Source organism: Larus michahellis, chromosome 7 (genome assembly GCF_964199755.1).
Source record: "Larus michahellis chromosome 7, bLarMic1.1, whole genome shotgun sequence".
Classification (NCBI taxonomy): Eukaryota; Metazoa; Chordata; class Aves; order Charadriiformes; family Laridae; genus Larus; species Larus michahellis.
Genome location: NC_133902.1, coordinates 44524451 through 44547147, shown reverse-complemented (window position 1 = coordinate 44547147; position 22697 = coordinate 44524451). Strand labels below are relative to the sequence as shown.

The 22697-nt window shown below is 45.4% G+C and overlaps 1 protein-coding gene across 30 annotated transcripts in view; it reads right to left on the bottom strand.

Annotated features, from left to right (window-relative positions):
- The window catches only part of BIN1 (bridging integrator 1), a 97735-nt gene that overhangs the window by 43624 nt on the left and 31414 nt on the right, over positions 1 to 22697 (bottom strand). For all 30 annotated transcript variants that reach the window (XM_074596074.1, XM_074596092.1, XM_074596067.1 and 27 more), the window contains exons 2-5: positions 10953 to 11033; positions 3865 to 3919; positions 3306 to 3400; positions 1317 to 1412 (exon numbers count right to left, since the gene is read on the bottom strand). In XM_074596074.1, the coding sequence (XP_074452175.1) occupies positions 1317 to 1412; positions 3306 to 3400; positions 3865 to 3919; positions 10953 to 11033 (327 nt within the window). The remainder of the gene's footprint in view (positions 1 to 1316; positions 1413 to 3305; positions 3401 to 3864; positions 3920 to 10952; positions 11034 to 22697) is intronic.

The following is a 22697-nucleotide window of genomic DNA, read 5'->3' as shown; positions in this document are numbered from 1 at the left end:
AGAGCATTATCTGAAAACTGAAAAAGGGACATGAGTAATAAACACCTTAGTGGCCCATTCCGAAGACAGAAAAGATCCATGGGAGCTCAGTGCCTAACACGTTGAGTTCTGGTGGAATTTGGGTGGTCCCAGTCTTGTGCTCCTTTTAAAATCCCACTGTAAAACCTCAGCGAGACCCCAGGAGAATTAAGAAATCCCAAAGATACTAAGCATAGAAAAAAGGTGACACTCCAAGGTGACCCAGTGCACAGCCGACAAGGCTGGTAAATTGTGATTTGGAGCGAAGCGGTGCAGAAGTCTGAGACTACAGCGAGTCTGAAATAAAACCTTCTGCTTAGGAAGCAGTGCACGAGCCTCTGCGCTGCTAACTGAGGCACATGGCATCACACGACGGGGAGCAATCAACTCTACAGCCTTGATCGGGTGGAAAGCAACAGCAAGCCTCTTCACCCTTCCCCACGTCAGACTTCCAGAGACAGATTTTTCCAGAGACTGGAAAAATGAAGCAAAAACAAGGAGCCCCAGGAGGCGAGGAAGGGCACTGCTGTTCAGGGTTCATTCTACAAGCCTGTGACCTGCCCCCCTTTGATACAGCACCATCCTCCTGAAGCAACAAATATTGACAAACGTTTTAAGAGACATGTGGTGGGGAAAGGGTTGTTTTCACTGGGAAGAAGCCAAGCTGATATTTCCCATATGGTGATATCATTACTAGCGCTTCCATATGGTGAAGATATTTCCTGCATAACCTTCTCAAAACGAACGGAGAGGACGTAACTGTGGGGGGAGGGAGAGGACACCATTCAAACCGAGGTCCTTGGATACGATCTCCCCCTTCGCTGCAAAAAGCTGGTTACATGCACAGCAGGACTTCAGGGAACACAGAAATCTGCCTTCCATACCAGCCTCTACCTATAAAGGACATTTGCCACTGATTACCTCCTCTGTGCTTTCTACTTACAAGGAAGTTAAAAAACCAAAGGATTGGAAAGAGAGACTGAGAGCTTGTGAGTTATTGCTGACACTGCCCTCCTGCACCGTGATACAATAAGAAATTTCATGAATCCTCCCGTTTCACACTTATGTTTTCTCTTCAGTGTCCCAATTCTTCACTCTCATTTCAAGCCCAAAAGGAAAACATAACATTTTCACATGACCCAGAGCTGCAAAGATCTTGGCTGCTCTAAAACGAGAGCTTGCAGCGGCACAGCACACACATCCTCCTAAAGAAGAAAGACAGGGATGCAAGAAATTGATTCTTACAGGGTTTCATCTGCTGTGATTTTCTAGATCAAAAGGTTTAAAGAGAATCTTACTTTAATATCTGGAAATTGGCCAAGGTACGTATCCATGGTCAGAAGTGCCTGATCCACCAGCTTCTGATGGAAATCCGTCCAGAGGAGATCATTGTTCTGAAAAACAAAAGTGATGAGCAAACTATCAAGAACACAGAGCTCTGCATTTCTATTTTGTCCATGAGTGCTACAGTCAACAATTTCAGTCCCCCAGAGCTCTTAAGAAATAGTCATATCTTTGGAAAAAAATGAGGAGCAGAGAAGTTAGTTGAAAACAGAGGTCATGACAGAAATGTAGAAATAGAGCCTGATGCTCCCAATTCAGGTGACCTCTCCAAGGACACAGCACCCTTCGCAAACCTTCCTTTGAAGGCCTGTCTTTTACCCCCCAGAGCTAGCTCAAGTCCATACAACAGAAGGGAAGATGAAAGTCAGGCTGGCTTTACCTTTTTCTCCCAGCAACCAGAAAAATGGGACACCTGAGACCACTAGGCACTATTTTCTGCTTTTCATTACAACACAGCTTTCTGGAGGATAATGAACAATAACAGAAAGCTATTCTAACAGTCTTCATCCCTCACACCTTCCTCCAAAGCCCAATGAGGTCACGTCCAAGAATTACACCCAAGCTTCTGCACACTTTATCCTTGATCTTATCTTAGGCACAGTAACTTCCCATCAACCCTTTGGATTAGGCGGAAATTGCCCTTCTCTCCTGTTTTTCCTCTTGAACAAAGGGGTTTGGCTAAAATATTTATTAAAATGCCCACTTTATGTGAGAATTTATTATTTTTTGGCAGGAATAGCACTTTTCTTCTGCCTCTCTCTCCCTGAAAGAGAGAAACATAAACAAAGGTATTAAAGGGAGAGGTGGAGGACTGGAAATATTCCTGCAGACCATTAGAGTAGCTACAGTTAGTTCTCAGGACTTATGCTCCCTTTGACCTCTCTGGCTCAAATTCTCTGATGGGATGGTCTCCCCAGAGGCACTGCAGTGGTTCAGGAAGAAGCAAGGCCAACAGAGAACGTGAAGCCAAACCAGCTGAATTACAACTCCGTTATTTACTGCAACAGCACTTCCTAATGGAAAGTTTCCATGTTAATGCAAGAATTGACCTGGAAACGTTCAGGTTTTGTTTGATTTATCTGCTTTGAAGTCAGTATTTCCTAAGCAAGATGCAGATGTTATTTCAGGTGAGATTTTCTGCAGGGGAAAGCAGAGGAAGGGAAGAATCCTTCTCCTGCTCTCCTCTCTATTCCTTACCCCCTGCTCCAATGCCACAGACAGCTGCAGTAAGCCCAGTCCTGCAGCCTCATGGCAGATGGACCCACAGAGCCGAATTGCCACAGCTGCTGCTCAGCAGAACAGCTGAGCAAGAGGGCAGGGGGTGCCTGCCTCCATCTGGACCCACCACACGCACATGCCAAGGGGGATCCAAGCTGTCAAATGACTGGCTGTGCCCTAAGCTCCACAGAAAACACCTGGGCAAGTTGGACAGGCATCACCTCACCAAGGAATGAGAAGACGAGCAGGTTGGGATGATACGTGGCTCAGCCAAACAAGGTGGCAACTAAAATATGGCAGCTTGTGGTACTGCTGTGAGTGGGAGGTTATTGCAGCTACACAATGGCTGCTCTGACCATGCTTTGGCCATCGATTTAGCTTCCCCTTTCTCTTGCACAGACCATAAGCAATACATCCAGTTGACCCTACTGACCCTTTTTTTGGCATCCTCTATCCCTGTTTAGCCACTGGTTGGGGAACAAATTGTTTGTATTCAATAGCATACGGCTCTGTGTAGCATTCAAGCGTCTGGAGACAGTGCCTACACAAACAAAAACACAGGCCACATCCCTTCAACTTTCCCTTCTTCCAATGCTGAGTTTGTATCTCCAATTATTCTGCAAAGTCATATGACTGAAGAAATGTGGTGCACAGACATATCTTCCAAAGCTCATCTCTGCTGACAGATCAAGTCTGGTGACCTCACATCCTGGACAGTCTCTTACCTCTGCTATTTTATTTGTGTCATCTCTCCCAGGCCAATCCGGCTCATAAACTTCCTGCAAACACTCTGTCAGCTTCTTGGAGGCCTCGTGCATGGCTAGGAAAGAAGAGAGAACTGCTTCAGAAAGAGGGAAATAGCATGTTCCTCACAGTTTAACTCTCATCCTGAGGCATAGGGACACAGGAGGTGTTGAATGGGTTATAACAAATGCTAGGCTCTTCCTTACAGAATGTCTGACCCTTGATAACACAGAGATGAAAGGTAACCAGAGGGAGAACGGAACCGAGGATGCGGTCTCATCAAACCCTTTGTCTTCATCCTCTCCTAGCAGAAGATATGAGAGTCTATCTGCTAAGACAGCACCAGCTATTTGGCATCAAAGCACAACCCCACTCCATTCCAGCTGGTCCTGAGGGATTATAAAAGATCTCTCACCTAGACAAGGCGGACCTTTCCCACAGCTCATGTCTGAGGAACCACCAGGAAGGAGATGCTGCAGAAACCTCACTACATAGGTAAGCGCTAGAGAGGAAACCATTCTCTGCTTATGCAGACCTTACCTTTTACAGAAGCCAAGTAAGTTCGGAGGTCCTTCTGCAGCCTCGTGCCTTCGGACTGTAAACGTAAGGAGAAGACCATCAGTTATTCTCACATGTAAAGAGAGTGTGAGAAGGAGGAGTCAAGCATTTCTAAATAAAGAAAAATGGTCTTGAAGATGGGCTACATGCCAGCCCTATTACCACACAAAACATAAATGTTAACAGGGAGACCACCGCCCTCTGACTTGGAAAGCCCACAGATGGTGACCTGCAGGCATGTTTGGCCAACAATACCACCAAAGTACCAAGTAACTTGATGTGGGTAAAGCTGTGATTTGCTCTTCCCAGCAGAGCCAGATGTAGCATTTTGATTTCATACAAGCAACTGGAGAGGGTCCTAAGGGCAACAATTATTTTGTAAGATAAGGAATCTGTAGGATATAGAAGTGAGATAAAATTGATTTATTCTGTACCAGTTTGTGAGCAGTTTAGCTCACCACTTTTTCCTGCCACACTGCAAACCAAAACCCCAGTGCAAAGTGGGTACGAGGGACTTCTGACCTGCCCAAACATCCTGTCTAAACCGTCCTGTGCAGCAGGGCTTGCAAATACACAATTAATCATCTTTTTCTTTAGCTTCACTGTGGAAGTGGCCTGCCAGCAGCAGATCTCACTCACTAGGAAAACAAAGGATTAAAACCAGAAGCTGGGCTGTTTTGCCAGTTTGAGCCTTCAGATGGCACAGGTGAATGCGGTACAAGAACCCAGATTAGAAAGGGTCGTGGAGATTTTTACAACACAGTTGGCTTAGACACACACACATACAGTCACTCCCCATATGATTGCTGTCCTGCACTAGGATAAGAATAGTCAGGCCCAGCTCTGCTCTACCTTGGTATGTGTCATTGACAGTGGTGCAAAGCAGGCAGGAAAATACTCCCAAATCCAGCCAGTCACATTATACAAACAGAAACAAAAAGAAGAGAAAAGCAAGGCTTGAGAAGTTGATCCACACCACAGAGCATGTCAAAGGAAGAGGAGCAAACATTGAGGACACCTGTGGAGACAACCTCTGGAGTATGCAAGAAGTACAGAAAAAAAAAGTTTGAGAGACAAAGATCTCTGTTATAAAACGGTTTCTCTTACCCTGTGGGATCTCACGGGATCCCCACTAACCCCCAAAGTAGCTGCAAAAACAAGAATGCAGGAAAGCAACAACTACACCTCACACCTTCCTCACAGCCTGCTCAATTCCTCCCATTCTTTCCCAGTCTGTGTCCCATTGGGGGAGCCCCCAGCATAATGAATTTTGACAGCTGAAGACAACTCCAGAGACAGGGAGCTCACAGGACATCTGACAGCTGCCTCAGAGCTACGAGCTTCAAAGGCAGATGTTTCCCATCAGCCCTCCCCACCACTCAGGCACCTCTTGCCTCAACCGAGCTCGTGCTGTGATCCTTTGTGCTCGCAGTGCAGCTGCGCTCTCGAAGCAGAGGCTAAATCTGCCCAGCTGTTGAAGTGGCAGTGCTAACATAGCTTCATGGAGAAACCCATCTGCTTCCAACACTATGGCCCAATTTGTTTTTCTTGCCTCGAAAGTTCTGGATGAGTTCACATTTGTTCTTTTCCTACTGCCATCGACAAAGGAAACGAGGGATGGGAAAGAGCTGACCACTTTTATAAAAGAAAGTCAGTCTCCTGCTCTGGAGAAGCATTTGGAACTGACCCAAAGAGAGTATACAACAGGAAAGGAATAATGACCACATCTGCTGCAAAAGTCCTAGGAGTTTTTAAAACACAGAGCAAACAAATGTTGCTTTTTGCTGGCTTGAGGCGAATGTGGAAACCTGGTCAGGTGATACTTTCCTAGAGATGCAATCAGAAACCACCAGGGAGGAGGTGCCAGAGTAATCAAAAAGCACACACAGAGAGGACCATCAGGGAGGCTGAGCTGACAGGCAGCCATTCAATCAAGCTGTAATATGTGTTTGCTTCTGCCCAATGCAGGGAGCAAGAAAGGCTTAGAGGAAAGCAGTGCTGTCTGCCTAGAATTGGTCCATGCTGGAAATAATAAACTGGAACTGGCAACATAAGATGTCAGAACATAAGAGGAAACGACACAGAAGAAACTATCAAGCAAAATCCCTCAGATGGATACATTATCATCTTGCAGTTATACCATTTTTAAGAATGACTAAATTTGAACATGCAGCATTAAATTTATCAGAAAGTAATCAGCAGGTGAGGTCCTCTGCAGAACTTACCCACCGTACACTTGGGCGCTGCAATGTCTAGAACTGTAACTCTCAAAATTATAGCATCTAAAATCAGAAACCACCTCTAAAATTGTGACCATACTTGCCTCAGTCCTGCCACAGCAGCACAGGACAGAACCCAGACTCATGAACTCTTCAAGTCTCAATGCCCAGTCCCAAAGTCACAGGGACAAAATGATCCTCTGAGAGGTATACCAGCATCACAATTAAACATCGAATCAAGATTTTTAGATAGACTACCTGAAAAACCTGCAAGTCAGGCCTGAATACTGGAGCATGCCATTGCAGCAATGCACAACTAGCCTTCTGTGTTCTCCAAACATCCTCAACACCACTTGTCTTGCCACGATGTGCAGTCAGCCAATGTGCAGTGCTGCATCCTGCCACTGGAGTGGTCTTTCTTAGTCACCTCTTCCTGATGCTTAAAGGCAGAGTTACAGCTGATGTCCATGACTATGGGGTTACTTAAGCCTCTTAGAAGTACCAAGCCTGCCAGAGAGAGCGAATAGATTTTACAGCCTGCAAGATCTGCAGGCAGAAAGGTTTTCAAAGAAAAGCCCATGTTCAGAGTTTTGCTATGAATCCCATTTCCCCAGCTCCCCTGGGCACCTGGAGTTCCCATCCAGGTCCATCTTTGGCATTTATATTGCTCTATTTCTTCACCACCAGTAAAGCAGCTCCCTCACTTGCTACATGGGTTTCTTTTATTATGTTAAGCATTAATGCTTTCCCAAGAAACTTTGGCAACTGCTTTCTCTCTGTGCATGCAACACCTGCTTTCTTCAAGCAGGCTAGAGCGAGCTGTCACGTACAGCCACGATTCTGCAAAAACACCTCTCGCAATGTAGTTAGACACTGTCAAATACTGTATAGAACAGAAGCTTTCAACACCCTTGAGTGCACATTTAAGAGATGCTTTCTAAACTCAGAGGTAAAAAAAGTAGGGAAGAGAGTTAAACTGGAACCTGAAAAATTAATCCACTTCCCACTTATGAAAGAGTTTAAGAATGTGCAGTGGGAAGTTATAGAGGTACGGTTGCATCCAAAGATATTCAAAAATCAGTAATTTTTAAATTGCAAGAACATAAAAGAAAGAATAAATAGCATATATGTAGAGAGAGATATATATCAGAGCAAGAAAACTCCACAAAAGAAAAGTAAAACTAGGACAAAACTGGAAGATCGGTGCTGATTCTGAATCCCATATTCATTTCTCATCCCTGCACTACCAAACTGACTTAAAACCTACACACAGGGACAATGACACTTTGTCTTGATGTAGAAGTGACCACAATAAGTCGTTCTACTCAAACACACAAGTGTCGTCTTGTTTGAGCAGATATCGCCATAGTTGCAATCATGGTGTAATTCAACCCTGCAAGCCTATAACACAACCAGGTATAATATGAAGGACAGTATGTACAAGAAGATGCGTATTTAAAAATAGAAGTGCTGAACTCAGGAGGCTGGAAGAACTCTCTCTCCAAAGACCTAATGAACCACCTATTGCTTATAGCTCTGTGAAAGAAAAACACGAGTGGTTTGGTATATTTTCGTGCTTTCTTGTTTTGTTGGGGTTGTTATTTGCAACACCGTTCACCAAGCCGTAAGTATGTGATTTTCTGTAGAGCTGTTTCCTAGTAGTAGACAAGTTTCCTAAAACCACTTTCTCCCCAATCTTTGAAAGGAATTCCTTCATCCAAATATTAGACTGCAACCCCTTTACATAACCTCTCTGGGTTTGCAGTTCCAATGTGAAGGATTTTTATTATTAGGAAGGACGTTCTACACCTGAGAGGGGCAGGCAATGTGCTGTTCCAGCTTAGATTAATATAGGGCTGGAAGAGCAGACTGTGAAGGGATAAAAGAAGGGGGGGAGCACTGAGACAACAGCTTCATATAAGCCCCCAACTCAGCAAAACTAGAGCTGTTAAGACACAAAGCATGGACAACTGGTGAGAAGCTCCCATCCTGGGGTACCAGGCAAGCCGTTAAGCTTGTTTAGCTACACAGGGCTGAAATAGAAATTGCTGGGCGTGAAGAGTTCTTGCCTGGCAAGAACGTCTCTCTCTGAGCTACCGACTGTAATGGTCCACAGCCAAACCTATGCTGCGAGAGCAAAGATTAAGTCCACGCTGCCTGCCCCACAGGCTGAGGCTGTGCCAAACACCGTGGGGTACAGGCAGAGATGGATGCAGCCCGTGCCAGCAGCAGCTTGCCTCTCATGCATCTGGTGTGAAACGCTGTAAACCCACCCAGGACTTCCACATGAGCAACAGCTCATGAAGGGTATCAAAACCCAGCCACTCTGCCAGGCAGAAACACAACGTGGTGCCAGGTTTAAGGGCTGCCATCAGCCTCCCACTCCCTGTCTCTCCAGTGAGTATTTCAAATGCAGGGGAATAGAAGCCAGAGCCCAGCACACCTTGGGCAGGGGCTGTGTTTCACCTTTGCAGCAGGCTTCTTGCTCCCAGGTCTGCGAGGACAATTTCCAGGACAGATCCTTGTGCGCATGCCTGAACGCAAGTGACACTGGGAAAGGGAAGGAGCGGGGAGCCCTCAAATGGACTTTTTGGAAGTTTAATTGCCAAAGATAATCTATCATGAGGGAGTAATATGGGGGCCAGTTGTGCTGCTTGTCAAGCCTTCAAGAGACACAGGCAAGCCCTGTAGCAGCACGGTTATGTCCAGCTCATCTGTCACACAGCAAAGTCATCTGTCTCAGCTAAAAGGCTCCTACTATTCAGAGATCTCCGAGTGGTGCTGTTATGAACCTGAAAGGACAGAGAGCTGGGAAGTGCAATGCTTTCCCTAATGTCCACTCAACCACCATTTCAGAGAACCACAAGACGCCTTGATTGAAAATGGGTAAGTGATTTTTAGACCTGCTCTCCATTCATTGACAGCCTACGCATGCGAACATGTGTCGAAGTGGCCCAACACCAGAGGAACCTCTAATCAACACAGCAAATAACGCCACTGCCTGGTCACATCCCAGCCAGTTCCACAGCAGAGCTGTTCTGTCACAAGCCTGCAGCAGAAGAGCAGCTTTCCTCCAGACTTACATTTCCCACTGGAGCAGACTTTGTAAGGAAAGGCCATAGAAACCTCACACATAGCTATACTACACACACGTATCATACATATAAAAATAAAACCAAGTGTGTATATATGCACATATAGCTGAACTCTTTTTCCCCTTTGCTTGGCATAACAACTCCTCAGCCATGGATATCCTAACAATCCAGTGAACCCACTTTTATGGTTTGCCCTGTAAAACAACCTCAAACCAGGACAGCATCGTTTGTTTTTATTTTAGTAACAGGGAAACTGAGGGCCAAAGCAAAACCAACAGACCACAATCGGCAAATGCAGAGCAGCCTCCAGATCCTTTGATAAATTATTTGGATAATTTAAGTTCATGGCCCGTCCCTGCAAGACAGGAAAAGAAATTCAGCTGTAAGGGGTACAGAGGCAGTACTTGGTGCGCCACTAGAACTCATGGCTTTGGGAACTGAAAAGCCATCACAGACAGCCTGATCAAGAAGTTTGGATTTGAGTTTTTCAGTATTTCTCCTTAATAAAAGGCTATTTCCTGATTGCCGATACTTAAAAATCATACAGTCACACCTGGTAATGTAATGTTATTAGAAAGCAGCCAAACTTTATTCCTCTGTGTACAAGCGAACATCGTTGGTGGACATACTATAGAGATATTGCACAAACTTCTGGAGCAACAGCTACTGTCGCTGCCAAGAGAATGAGCATTAGTCTCCAGGAATCTGCAGTCAGCTCCAGTCAGACAGAAGTCACAGTCAGACTGAAAGATTTTCATTATATTCAACTGTGGCAAATCCCTTCTCAGCTGGTTTTGTGACACAGAATCACATCTGCTGACTCTTAACAGACACGATGCAGCTGCCTGTAACGGCTCCACAAAAAGGTCCCAAATAAGTCAGGGCACAAAGGGGGTAAAAAATTTCTTCAGCGTCACCTGAGCTTTGGTGTGGCACGCATTTCCCACCATGAAACAGAAGCAACACTTCCCCTAACACCAAGCACCAGGGTGCAAATCCCCTGGGGTAAATGGTGTTTCCACCCCTCCTCTCGGTGGCTGAAAGCTCCAGATAAAAAAAAATAATAATAATTAAAAAAAACCCACACAAAACAAAACCACATTCCCAATTCAAGATATAAACCTCCTGCTATTTAAGTAAGAGGGTGGGGACAAATTGCTACACTGTTAAAATATTTTTGCCTGCTAAAATATAGGGATGAAGCAGACATGCAAAAGAAGAATGACTCAGGCCTGACACAATGATTGTGCAAGGATGGGGAGGAAGTTAGATTTAGATTTTAGCTGTGGAAGCCGTTTCACCATTTGTTTTCTTTGTCTCTCTTTCCCTCTGCTGCACTTAGGAAACTGAAACTGCCTTGTTCCATTTCATTTTTCATTTCTAATCTGTTTCCCATTCTATCCATCTTTCAGAGAGACAATGTTGCTCTTACATCTCTTCTTCCCGCCCAGCAGGAAAAATTACATTACAAAGCAGCTGCTAACTGAAGGAAGCGTTCTGTGGTTGAGCTACTTCTTTTCCTGAACTTGGGTCTAGAACAAGTATTATTTTTCAGCATACATTCTCACCGACTCCATGATAAGGACACTGGAAGACACAGCGCGATTTCTCGTAAGTGAAGAGCTACAAGTTGTGGGTCACTTCAATAGGCCTATGGCATCGTTTAATTTAATGGGCTTTAATTGCATACTGTAGCAGATGACTGGAAGCTAATACTGAAACCCAGGGTGTAATTACATATCGGCAATTATCTTACCAGCTGTTTGTTGAAGTTCTGCACGCACTGTTCAAACTGCTCATCTTTTGTTTCATCTGCTTTCCCAAGCTTCTGAAGGACCTGCAGAAAGAGAGGAGAAAGACAGGAGACTTCAAACACAGGTATAGCAAAGTAGAGAAAACTAATCAGTTTCAAGTTTTTGCTCACAAGGCTGAAATGAAAGAAGGAAAGTTAAATAGCCTCCCTTATTCTTGCGCTCAGAATTTCAGGAATACTTCTCCACATAGTCATAGTTTGAAAAAGGACTTACAGGCGAATCAGGATGAACTCAGACCTCATATGCTTTGCTGTACCAGAAAGCATGACTGAGGCTTGTACTTCACTGGTCTAATGCTTTTTGCAGGCAAGGCAATAGCAACCCAGTTGTTTATCTCCTGGACGAGCAAGAAACAAACCACATCCCTAATATGCCTTGTATTGTGTGGTTACACTTATCCTGATTTAACGCTAGTCTCTGGTCCAGACAGGGTGGGGTTTTTTGCTCCCAGAACAGCTGGGCTGTCCTCAAACGCAGAAAGCCATGCAGAGACCTCCTTAGAGAGAGAAGGTGGCTGGAGCAGTGAAAGTCCCACCTTCTTGCCACCTTTTTGCAATATGCACGTGCTTGGCAGGAGCTGGCGATTGAGAGCAACTGGGGACCTTACACCATGAATCTATGTGACACTCGGTCTAAGTGTCACATCTGAGAGTGTCAGCAGCCAGTCCTGTTCCTCTCACCGCCTCCCTGCACAGCACAGCTCCCCACAGCCTGTAGAAAAAAATCCTTATCAGACTACTTCCCTTATCACCCTTCTCTCTTAATGATCTCTCCATGCAGCTAAGTGGATCGTTCCCAGGCTTTGAACAAAGCATTTAATTTTCTGGGCAGAAAGGTAGGTCCATCACAAGAAGGCTGGGCAAACTGCAGCCGTGGAGGAGGGCAGCAGCTATTTGCCATACCCCAATCAACTCCAGCGGCAGGGAGACAATGATAGAAACTACAGCTGGTTAAACTAGATTACAGCATCTTTGTTAATCGAAAATAAAACCTGACCATGCTTAAAAAAAAAAAAAAAAAGAAAAAAAAAGCCTTCTCTCACAGGGCCAGGAAAAACAGAGAAAAGCCCACCTGGTTCTCACTCACAGGAGGTTCTGGGGAGCCGGAGTTCGGCTAGAAAGGGTGCCAAGGGAACACCTCAAAATGCAAGGGAGCCCTGGCTTGCCAGAACATGACTGCCCAGGAGGCAGAAAGCACTGGAAAGCTGAAGTCTCTCTTGCTCTGCTGAGCACAGCAGTCCTTTAGACACAGATCTCAGCCATCATGTTCAGCCCGTCTTGGCAAGAAGAGGGTCAAGATGGAAAAGCGGGTGCATGTTATTGCCATCAGGTCTACAGGAAGGACACTAGTAAGTGTCTCCAGACCAGCTGCTCTGAGGGACTGCCAGGCAGCCACACAAATCAACTTCCTCCAGCTCCCTTTGCTACCTACAGACCTTCTCAGATAATGTAAAAAGGATTTTTACCCTGCAGGGCAGGGATCAGACTTTCATGTTTGGTCCCCAAAATGGCATTGAGAAGGTCCATGCAACAGGATGTAGAATAGAGTAGAGTAGAATATTTTCAGTTGGAAGGGACCTACAATGATCATCTAGTCCAACTGCTAATGCACCTACTGGCCCACTCTCATCTTTTTAAACAGCCAAGGTGGAGGACATTTGTGTTATGTCTATTTGGCTAATCTCAGTTGCCCTCTCTCCCATATAAGCACACATATTCCCAGCTCACCCCTGACTGCAATAACTGACTCTAGTGCTAGACACGATAAATCAGTGCAGTTATTCAGCACCCAGCTCATAAGTCCCTTTATTTAGGCTGGGATTGAATGTCTAGGAGGGAATCGCTGTTTTTCACTCCCCCTCAGCTGAACAGCCTCTTCACCTCCAGGAATCTCTGAGGTATTCAAGTGATATCAAAAGGAGGGGAAAGGACACGTACAGATGAAGACTGCCCTCTTTGCGACCAAGGTCTGAACCAAAAACCTCCAAAGTTAGAAGCACAACTTCTGACAGCTTAAGTGACAGCAGCAAACACGGCAGTTACAAGTACCTAAAGTGCTTGGTAAACCTGTCTATGCAGCAGGACATAGAAAGCACAAATATTCCCTTCTTCCTCTCAAACCCTTGGCACAGAACAGCTTGTTGGAGAGCAGAAGCAGCAACATTGGTTGGACAGGCAGAGAGTCCTGTACACCAGCCACTGATGCCTCTCCATCTGCTCCTCCCCCTCCAGCATGAAGGGGAGCACATGTCACAGCAACACTGCTGCTGAGGCTACGCATTTCTCTGCCATGCCAGCAGGAGAGAAGGATTCAGTACAGCCTCATCTTTCTCATCAGGTAGTATGGTGAACCTCTTCCATAACGGATGCTGCTCAAAGGCCCTGTGTTCATCTGTACCACCCTAGGCTACCAGATCTATGGAGCATGGATTTCCCACCTGCTGGGTGACTTCCTAGATGTCCAAAGAGCCATCATGCCAGTAGCACCATCACTAGTAATAATAAAGTACACAACCTGCAAATTCCAAAGCAGAATGAAGTTTGCAATGTGCAGATCAATAGAATTGTTGGGGATATAAAGGAGCTTTTCATGGGGCAATGTATCTGTCTGGCTAGTCAGGAGATGCAACGCTTTCAGGCCTGGAGGGGAGTGAAGAGACAGTTTAACTGGGAGGAATCTGGAGTATGTCAGCAGGGGTCAAAGGTTTAGAACAGCCTCAGTGCTTCCTGGTGTAAAACACTGAGCAGCACCCACAGACCCATTCATTGCAGTGGCCAGACGCCTGCTTCCCACATATCCAAGGGGCTAATCTGCAGTTCCACTGCTCCTTGGGGCACAAGCACACTGAGTCTGGAGTCATCCGGCCAGCTGGGAAGATCTTGTTCCACCATGCTCAGGTGCTCTGCAGAAGTCCTGAAAAATGCTGGGCACTGAAAAGTGCCCTGACTCACAGCCTATCTATAAGGAAAAAACTGCAACAGCAATGCTCAGCTGAGGAGAAGCTCTGAATGAAGGGGGAGGAAATCAGAAGAAACCCTGCATTTTTCCACAGTGGTGACATGAGGCAGGTGGAACAGAGGACTTGGGGACGCCAGCACAGGAACAAGGCAAGAAAAACAAAACCAGTTAGAAGAAAGAGTCTGTGAGAAGTGAATCCCTGGCTCCACCAAGAAAACTTCTCTTGCTTCTGACATTATTTCCCCATCTGGTAGATGAAGGCTTGTGCCCCACACCTGCTGGCCCTATGGGTGAGTCACAGCCATACAGCCCACTCTAATCTCTTTATTACTGGCTATGACACAGCAGAGAGACAACAGGCCCGTGCTGCAGCACGGCAGGAGTTATCTTCTCACACCACTCTCCCTCAGAAACAGATCTGTCCCATGGCAACAGCTCAGAGGTCAAACCCTAAGTCATTTGAACAGCATAAAAAGACGGCTCCACAAGGCTGGCCCTCAAGCCTGCTCCCAGCTCTCCCATCAAGCTGCAGTACCAAATCCCTCTGGACCCCCTAAACCAGACAGGGATGGAGCAGATGGCCCTGGGTGTGCTGCTGAGTGCAGGCATGTCTGTGCTCACTGCTAATAACCCGTGAGCTCACGGGACAACTCCCCTCCCCAGGCTGGTACGTGCCGTCATAGGTCAGGCTATTCCGGGTGAGCCACGGCTGCTCCCTCCCTTCCCCTGCGACAGTCTTTAATCCTCCAGCTCACTGCAAAGCCAGATAAAGTTCGGATGGAAACTTCAGGCTCTCTGGTAGCTATTAATGGAGCAGATTTACCAGGGTAGGAGTCAGGACCCCACCGCAGCTCCCAAATCTCAGGGCAGATCAGAGATGGTGTGATCTGTCAGCTGCTGTCTGTAGGCAAACCACAGCAGGCAGCGGGCATGGATCTGGCATTTAAAAGATTAAGAAGCAACCGTGGCTAGGCTCCTTGATCTGCCCTTGACCGGATAAGTCCTGGCCCTGCACAAGGATAGGGACCATTTCAAGACAGCGCAAGCTAGGGTGAAGGAGAGAATACTTTGTATGAATCCCACAAAACACCTCATGCGATGGATTTCAGAGGGAGTTCCAGCGTTGCTGTGGTTTCCAGTCATGGCTCACTATGGATTCACTATGACAGGATGCAGATGTCATCCCAGCCAACATTTTTGGCCTCAGGCACCAGACACCAGTTTCCAGTGTTGCTCAGAAACCAAGTCTCTTCCAACAATTAGCTAGATCAGCAGGTGCTCTGCATTTCTCATAAACTAGGACCACAGGCACCTGACCAGCTACTGCAGCACCTCTAAACAGATCCACCCATGGAGCCTCAACTTTCCCTGTGTTTGAATAAAAGCAACACAAGGAACAAGGAGATTCAGACTTTGACTGAAGTTTTAAAAGCACTTTAAGATCCTAGGAGGGAAGATGCTATTAACAAATACGTAAATGATCACACTCCTCTCGTATCATGGATGTATTTGTAGTCTGTTGCAGGCAGAACTATTTGCAGGAAGCTTTGAATTGATACACTTTGAGAAGTGAGATAACCCAGAAGAAGCAACAGAGGAATCTGGAAACCCTCTGTATCAGACATCTGGCATTCTGCTAGCAATGGTCAGAGAAGTAAAGACATGAAATAGCCTTTAAAAACAGCAACTTTTCCCAGAAAAATGGAATTTTTCCTCAGGGAAATCCGTGCTGCAGGTTTTTCTCAAAGGCAAGACTGTAAGATTCACGGGCTGACTGAGCATTACCTAAATACCACAGTTTTGCAGGACTCAAAAGGAAGCATCTTATCTGGCTGCAGTGCACCCTCTTTTTTCCAGGTGTAGAGTAGGAAGCATTCCTGAAGGGCAGACCCCCACACTGCTTAGCACAAGGTCTCCCACACTCTGCTTTGAGCACTGGGCATGAAGGAAATGGAGATCAGCCCTGTGACCAAACACTCTGATGAACACAAATCACCATTAAAGACAAACACTTGCCAGCAGTGCAGCAGCAGCTAGCATCAAGAAGCAGTATCAGACTAACTGAAATGCAACTAAATTGCTCTAAAAAACAACCTCAACAGATTCAGGTATATGTTTTCTAATAGGGAAATATATGCCAGCTGCTTATGCATCCACAGTTCTTACCCAGCACCTCCCATCACTCTCTTCTGAAAGATCAATGCTGCAACAAAAGACCCAAACCCCCAAATAGTCTCATCAAACTCCACGCAGACCCTTTCTGTGAAGCAGAAACCTAATAAAACACTACTTTATGGGTCACCCAGGCCAAAGGCCAGTTTGGAGAAAGCAGGTGTCGAGTAAAGAGGCAAAAATCAATGCAGCTTGTCAATCCCTAACAGAGCTAAATCTGCATTTGAAACATCTGAATTTAGGGTGGTCCAGCCCTGATGAAGAGGGAGCCATTAAGCCCAGAGCCAGAGAACTGGAGCCCTGCAGGTCTACATCTTACTCCCTACTGTATCAGAGAAGGGGCTGTGGTTACGTCTTACTGAGATGGACCCGATGCTCCCAAATCACTCCATCTCTTGACCTCTCCTCCCCTCATAAACGAGGTCTCTGACTTTTGCTGTATCTGCCAACTCCAGTGCATTATTCTCCAACTACCAACTGGGTAGAGCCAGTAAATACTGTGACTAATTTTGAATTGCAACAAATTGGCATGTGCCAATGGGTCAACTAGCAACAGAACAAACAAATCTTTGATCTTAGGCCACTGCCTATTCTTCCATGGAAGTCATTATACTTGGAAGAGAGGGAGAAGAAAATATGGTCCAAGTCAGATGGAAAATACAAAGACACATAACTTAATAAGGTACAAAGGAAGTTTCATAAGCTTTTTTAAGCCTGGTTTCTTCTCTGCCCAAATGAAATGTGACTTGCTCAACGAAGTAGATGTGTGCTCATGGAGTAATTTGTTTTTTCCACTCAGACTCAGGGAGAAAAGCAAGAGCAGCAGTGGGAGTCCTGCTCCCCCTCTGACTCTCCCCAGGAGCAGGGCACGTCCTCCTGCCCTCCACGCCTGCCTCTAGGCTGGTCTTGGGGACAGCCTGGCTTTCCTCATGCAAGCCTGGCACAATTAAGTCTTTCTTTGAAACAATGGGACAAAGGAGGATGGGGGTGGAGAGGAAGAAACTCCAAACATATTAACGCTTCATTTTAAATTGAGAAAATTATTCCCGTGGCTAAGCAATCAGCAAGACCCTCGGATCACTGGAAGATGGGAAAGGGCAACGTCGCACTTGGCGCAGACAGAGCGTTTCTTGTTTGCTTCTTACTGGCTAACAAGGTTCAATAGATCCTGCAAAGACAGGACGTTGCCTCAATCACTGGGCAAGAGTTGGGAAATCAGGGTTCAATGCAGTATTTTGTTAGAGACTTCCTGAATGACCTGGAAAAATGCATGTCCAATGTCACATCCATCCAGCTGTAAAGAGAAGTGTTTGTTCAGTATGTCACAGAGTCACCAAATTTATGCCTGGCATCCCCAGCTGGCAAAAGGGAAAGAGGTACAGAGAGAGGAGATGACCAGTTTTGAGTGCTCAGCTCAAGACACATTGAGATTGATTTTCACAGGTGTCCTGCTAATGAGAGTTTGCGTGCTTCGCCATATTCTAAAACCCAAACTGACTAGGGAAAAAAACACCAAACAACTAAAAATATAATTTTCTGGTCACACTGCAGGGTTGAAGTCTCAGAACATCCCCCAAAAATATGCTAACAGTGAAGAATTTAAATCACTACAATAGATTGCATAGAGATCCTTTGCTAATGAAAGACTTAAAAAAATTAGACAAGCATCTCAAGTGTGATTTAAGCCACATCCCAGTCCACACAGGGGACAGACCTTGTAAGGCCCTTCCAAAGCTAGTCTTCCCAATCCTGAAGATGACAGCAACAGAAGGTCAGTCACTTTGTCTCTGAACAAATATCCTCTGAAAAAAGACCTCACTCCTTCCTCCATATCACAGTTGGAAGTGCAATATATATCCAAGCATGACTAGATAATAATGGCATGTATAGCCTATCATCAAAGAAACACGTGTCACTGCCACCTTCCCTAAATGGCACTATATTGTAAAATTTCTGTAGCAGCAAGAGTCACACTACATCGCCTTGAAGGCTCAACTGTAGTATCTGCCTCGGACAGCTACTAAGGAGCAGCCTCACCATCATCTGCACTTTCAAGACACATCTCTCGAGTTTAATGTGACTCAGTGTGGTCACACTGGGTTGCCTTACAAGGCTAATCCTTCTCCCTCACTCTGTAGTCAATAGGGAAAAAACCAGGAACTCCACTTTCTCCTTCTGAATTATTTTCTGGAAACACCTACTTCCCCATAATGGGCTCAGAGGAAGTTTACAGCAACAAGTTTCACCAGGCTGAAATTAGCATCTTAAGAATATATCCCTGTTTCTGATCATGCCAGGTGTAAGACAAGGTGTACAAATAAGCATAGCAGGTGCAGGACTTTTTTCAAGTCTGGTGGCTTGAAACGATAGTCAGCTTATCCTTAAGGTTGAGTCATAAGTAGTGAGTAATATCCCCAAGAGGGGGGTACACAAAGGACCTGTCCCACTTTTGAAGCTGTGTGTTGCACCATGCTCATCTAAGAATGACTGCGTTATTTGAGCATTTTCCTTTGAATAACACTGCTGAAGACTCCCCTTTTTCTATGAAGCATAAAAAGAGGATTGTTTGGCAGCATCAGATTCTTCTATAGCGGTTGCCATCCCTGTTCCAAACTCAGAAGCCTTCCTTGAAGCAACTGCAGGGTACAAGCCTGCAGCGATGGGCCTGTGGGAACAGGCTATTCCTAACTGCACCACGTGCTTCACCCAAGACCTCAAGCAAAACAAAGTTACTGTGCTCTGTTTCTCCCCATGGGATGCAGCAGCTAGCAGACAACATAAATGGATGCAAAGACTCAGCTAGCTGCCACACTGAAACATCACAAAAACACAAAAACATGTAGAAACATGTTAATCAATACTACTACAGGAAGGATATCTGCATTCCGTAAATGTACTTACATGACTTCATGGTATTCAGTATGAAGACTAATTGGAACCAGCTTGTGAAATCTTTCGCTCTTAAGATGCTTCCTCCTGTGCCTGGCTCCCTTTGGGGACGCTTATCTAAAGTTACAGGCTATCGAACAAGGGATTCACATCACTCATATAGTGGTTATCAAAGAGTACCTCATACATCGTACATCATTACTGAGTGTCCTAAGACCATAGGTAAACACAATGAGAAGAACCCGGCCTAAACCCTGAGACTTGTTCAGCGCAGGACAGCCAGCAAGGGGAGGGAGAAGGCTCTGGGTACTTCAGCTCTGCACATTGGTCAGTCTCCTGTGCCCACCCCACAGCCTAAAGATAAGGAATGTCGCTGTGGCAAAACAGAGGGGTAGCAAAATTGTGAAGTGTGCCCAAGGTCGAGACTCACATTCCTCCCACACTACCTCTGAGTCTAGAGACCTCAGCCTGTTCCTGCACCTGGAGCTTAAGAAACTGGCTCCCATGCTGTGCAAGGAGAATCACTGTCTTGCTTTGCAAATCAAAATTGCTGAGCCCATGGGCAGAGGCCTGTGCCCAAGATAAAGAGCTCTCCTGGACCTGGGGCCAGAAACCGAATTCTTCTGTGCTAGGAAAAAGGCCAGGGCGATTTTCATTACGCAGCTTACGCCTTCCTCTGTTTCTACTGCTCTTAGCATCCACAATAATATCTGCTGACCCCACTCCCTGTCTCAGCAAGACCAACATCTCTGAGGATCAACATAAAAAGCCTCTTTGCTTCTGGAGTAGGACCTGCAGCAGGCTCCCTGCTGGACCATTCCCACCGTACTGGCAGTACTCAGTTCTTTCAGAGGGAAGTGCTAAGCGCTTTGCTTTCAGTTTCCACCCTGTGATTAAATCACTTTTATAAACTGGGCTTTGACATTGCCCTGCCTTACTGCCAGTCACTCTGGGAAGCCTTCAATACCAGGATCTGCTAACATTGTTTCTAACTACAGTATATTATCAACAAGTAAACTTAAGGAAGAAAGTAGGAAGGAAAGAAAAGGACCAGCACAATGGGACAGGCTAAAAGCTCCATACCTGGCTGGCACAACTTCCGTGTTTGGTATTTTGGAAGTATTTTTTTGTTTTGATGCAGAAAGGTCATTTACTGATCTAGTCCTCATCTTTTCAGCACTTTTTCCAAGTTCCCAGGATATCATCAGGAACCTGAACTAAGAGGCAGTTTATTCTATACCTGTTATACAGGATTCACATCTGACATCCAGATAGTTTAATGAGTGCAGTACAAATACCCAGGCAGTACAGAAATCCTTTTAAAAAAACATTCATAGTCCTTCACCTTATTCCAAAGGCTCACCGCTGCTTCCCATACAACTGGGCTACAATATCTAAATCTCAGCAAGTTCAATGGGTTGATCTTGGCTTTCCACAAAACAGCAGTGGGACCTGTTCTGCAAATCAGAGTTCTGAAATCAAAGGGCACAGGAAGTACTGTGCAGCTAATCTGTGCTAATTCCAGCCTCATACAGTGTAATTAAGGAAAGAGATAAAGATGACATTCAAGTGTACACAAAGTCCAGGGGCTCAGTCATTTTTTTGTGGCATCAGCTTTGGCAAAAAGCCTATAAATAACATGATCTTTGAAGAAAGAGGTGAGCTCTATATGCAGTTCCTTAAAGGGGCACGCCCTATATGCATTGCCTTGCTGTTACTCCAGATAGCACTTTAAGTGGAAGAAAAAACAAAACAAAAAACCAAACCCTTGCCCATAGTACTTTTGAATGGATCCAGCTGAGTTTTAAAAAGAGAAGACAAAAAAATAAAACAGAAAAACAGTACAAAACAAAAACTCCCAAACTCAGATCTTCCCAATATCACTGGGATATATTTAAAAGCTACACTACAAGCACAATGTTCCACCTAAAATGTTACATAAAGTTGTTGGGTTTGGGTTTTTTTTAAGAAAAAAGTCATAAATTGAATTGCTCCCCTAACACTAGCACATCCAGTATTTTTTATTAGCTGTCCTTTTTGGTAAGGTCCAAAATATGCTTGCAAGGACTGTTAAAACTGGCAATGCGGAACCCTTTTATGATAGACCCTACAGTAACACCCTCTCAGTGGCCAACATTGAAAAGACATTTCTGAACAAATCAGCAGTTTTTTTTAAGTCATACAACTAGTCCCCAGATTTTCTTCAGAGTTTAAGAACAGGTTGCCAAGCACAAGCCCTCTCCTTCCAACAACAACTGTGAACACATTCGCATCAGGCAGGTTTGCTCTATTAGCTACCAGCATGATGGACACTGAACTTGGAGACCTTTAGAGGGAAGGTATCATGGAAAGACTAAGCCAGGACCCCCTGGCTGGCCTGGCAGAAAATGCTTCCCCTCACTCCAAAAGTCAGATCCAGAATGCTTCACTCTCTTCTCCCAAAAGCACAACTCAAAGGTGAAGGGCATAAGGACACCTGACATACCCATATCAGGTATGCTACAAATGACACATTGCTTGATATTGCCATTTGTGGAGAACAGGGCCCTTTCACACTTCACTGTCCTGCCTACAGCAGGCACAGATTTACTGGCAGTGTGAATGGGGATGCTATCCCCATGTTACTAGTCATATATGTGATCCCACAGCAGACGATGACATGAGGAGTTCCTCTGCCTCCTCTTCTCAGCTAATCGTGACCACGTCGTCCTCTACATAGTGCTGCGAAGACTTCTAAAGTGACTTTTTCTTACATGGCAGAAGATGTAAAGGCCAGCCCAGAGAGCCCAGATGAGCTGACATCACCACCACAGGGCAGAAAGGATGCTGTGCTGAAGCTGTCACACTTGCATGGGACAACAGGGTTTCATGAGCGTCTGTACCTGTGAGTTTGGCATATGAAGCCAGAGAGTGGGAGGGGGACTTCAGGGTGCTTTTCTTTTTTTTTTCTTTTTTTAAAAAGACGGGGAGAGCAGGAGAGAGAGGGCTCCTTCATATGCTACAGCAGCAGTATTAAGTTTGCCAAGTCCTTAAACTGGGTACAGGACACAGCAATTCAAGGAAAGTAGTTTTTCATGTTTATTCTCTCTCAAACATTTACATCAAGATCTCCCAGCCAAGGCAAAACATTAAGCGCTCCTAATAATCAACTCAGTCACTTCTGTCTTTCACGTGGTTTCCAGTTCTCAGATAACCAGATCTGATTCGAGCTCAGCAGCTTTTATTTTTGACAGCAGTCTCAGAGCTCAGTTATCAGCCTTGGACAAGAAGGCTCTCTGCTCAGCTCCAGGCTGGAAGGGTGTTGACAGATGCTGAATATATTACGAACAAGTGGACGTGAGCTGTCACTCCCACAGGAGAAGGAAAAGGCACACTGAGGAAATGTCACTGTAAATCAGTTGGAGGGAGGTCTGTTAGAAGACCTTCAGGCTGCTTTTATTTCTGCTATGGACCATACATTCATCAACACTAGAAACAGGGCCATGAAATAATACAGGGGTGATTGTTTAAAACTGCTGCAAAAAGATCTCAAGGAGAGCATTAGGGAGGTACACGGCTTCAAAAAATCTCTTTAACCTGTTGGGGTGGGGAAACAAAAAAGTTTCCCATTCCATCTTCCTCTGAGAAAGGCAGTACCAATCTACCACTCGTATCTCCACAGATGTCAC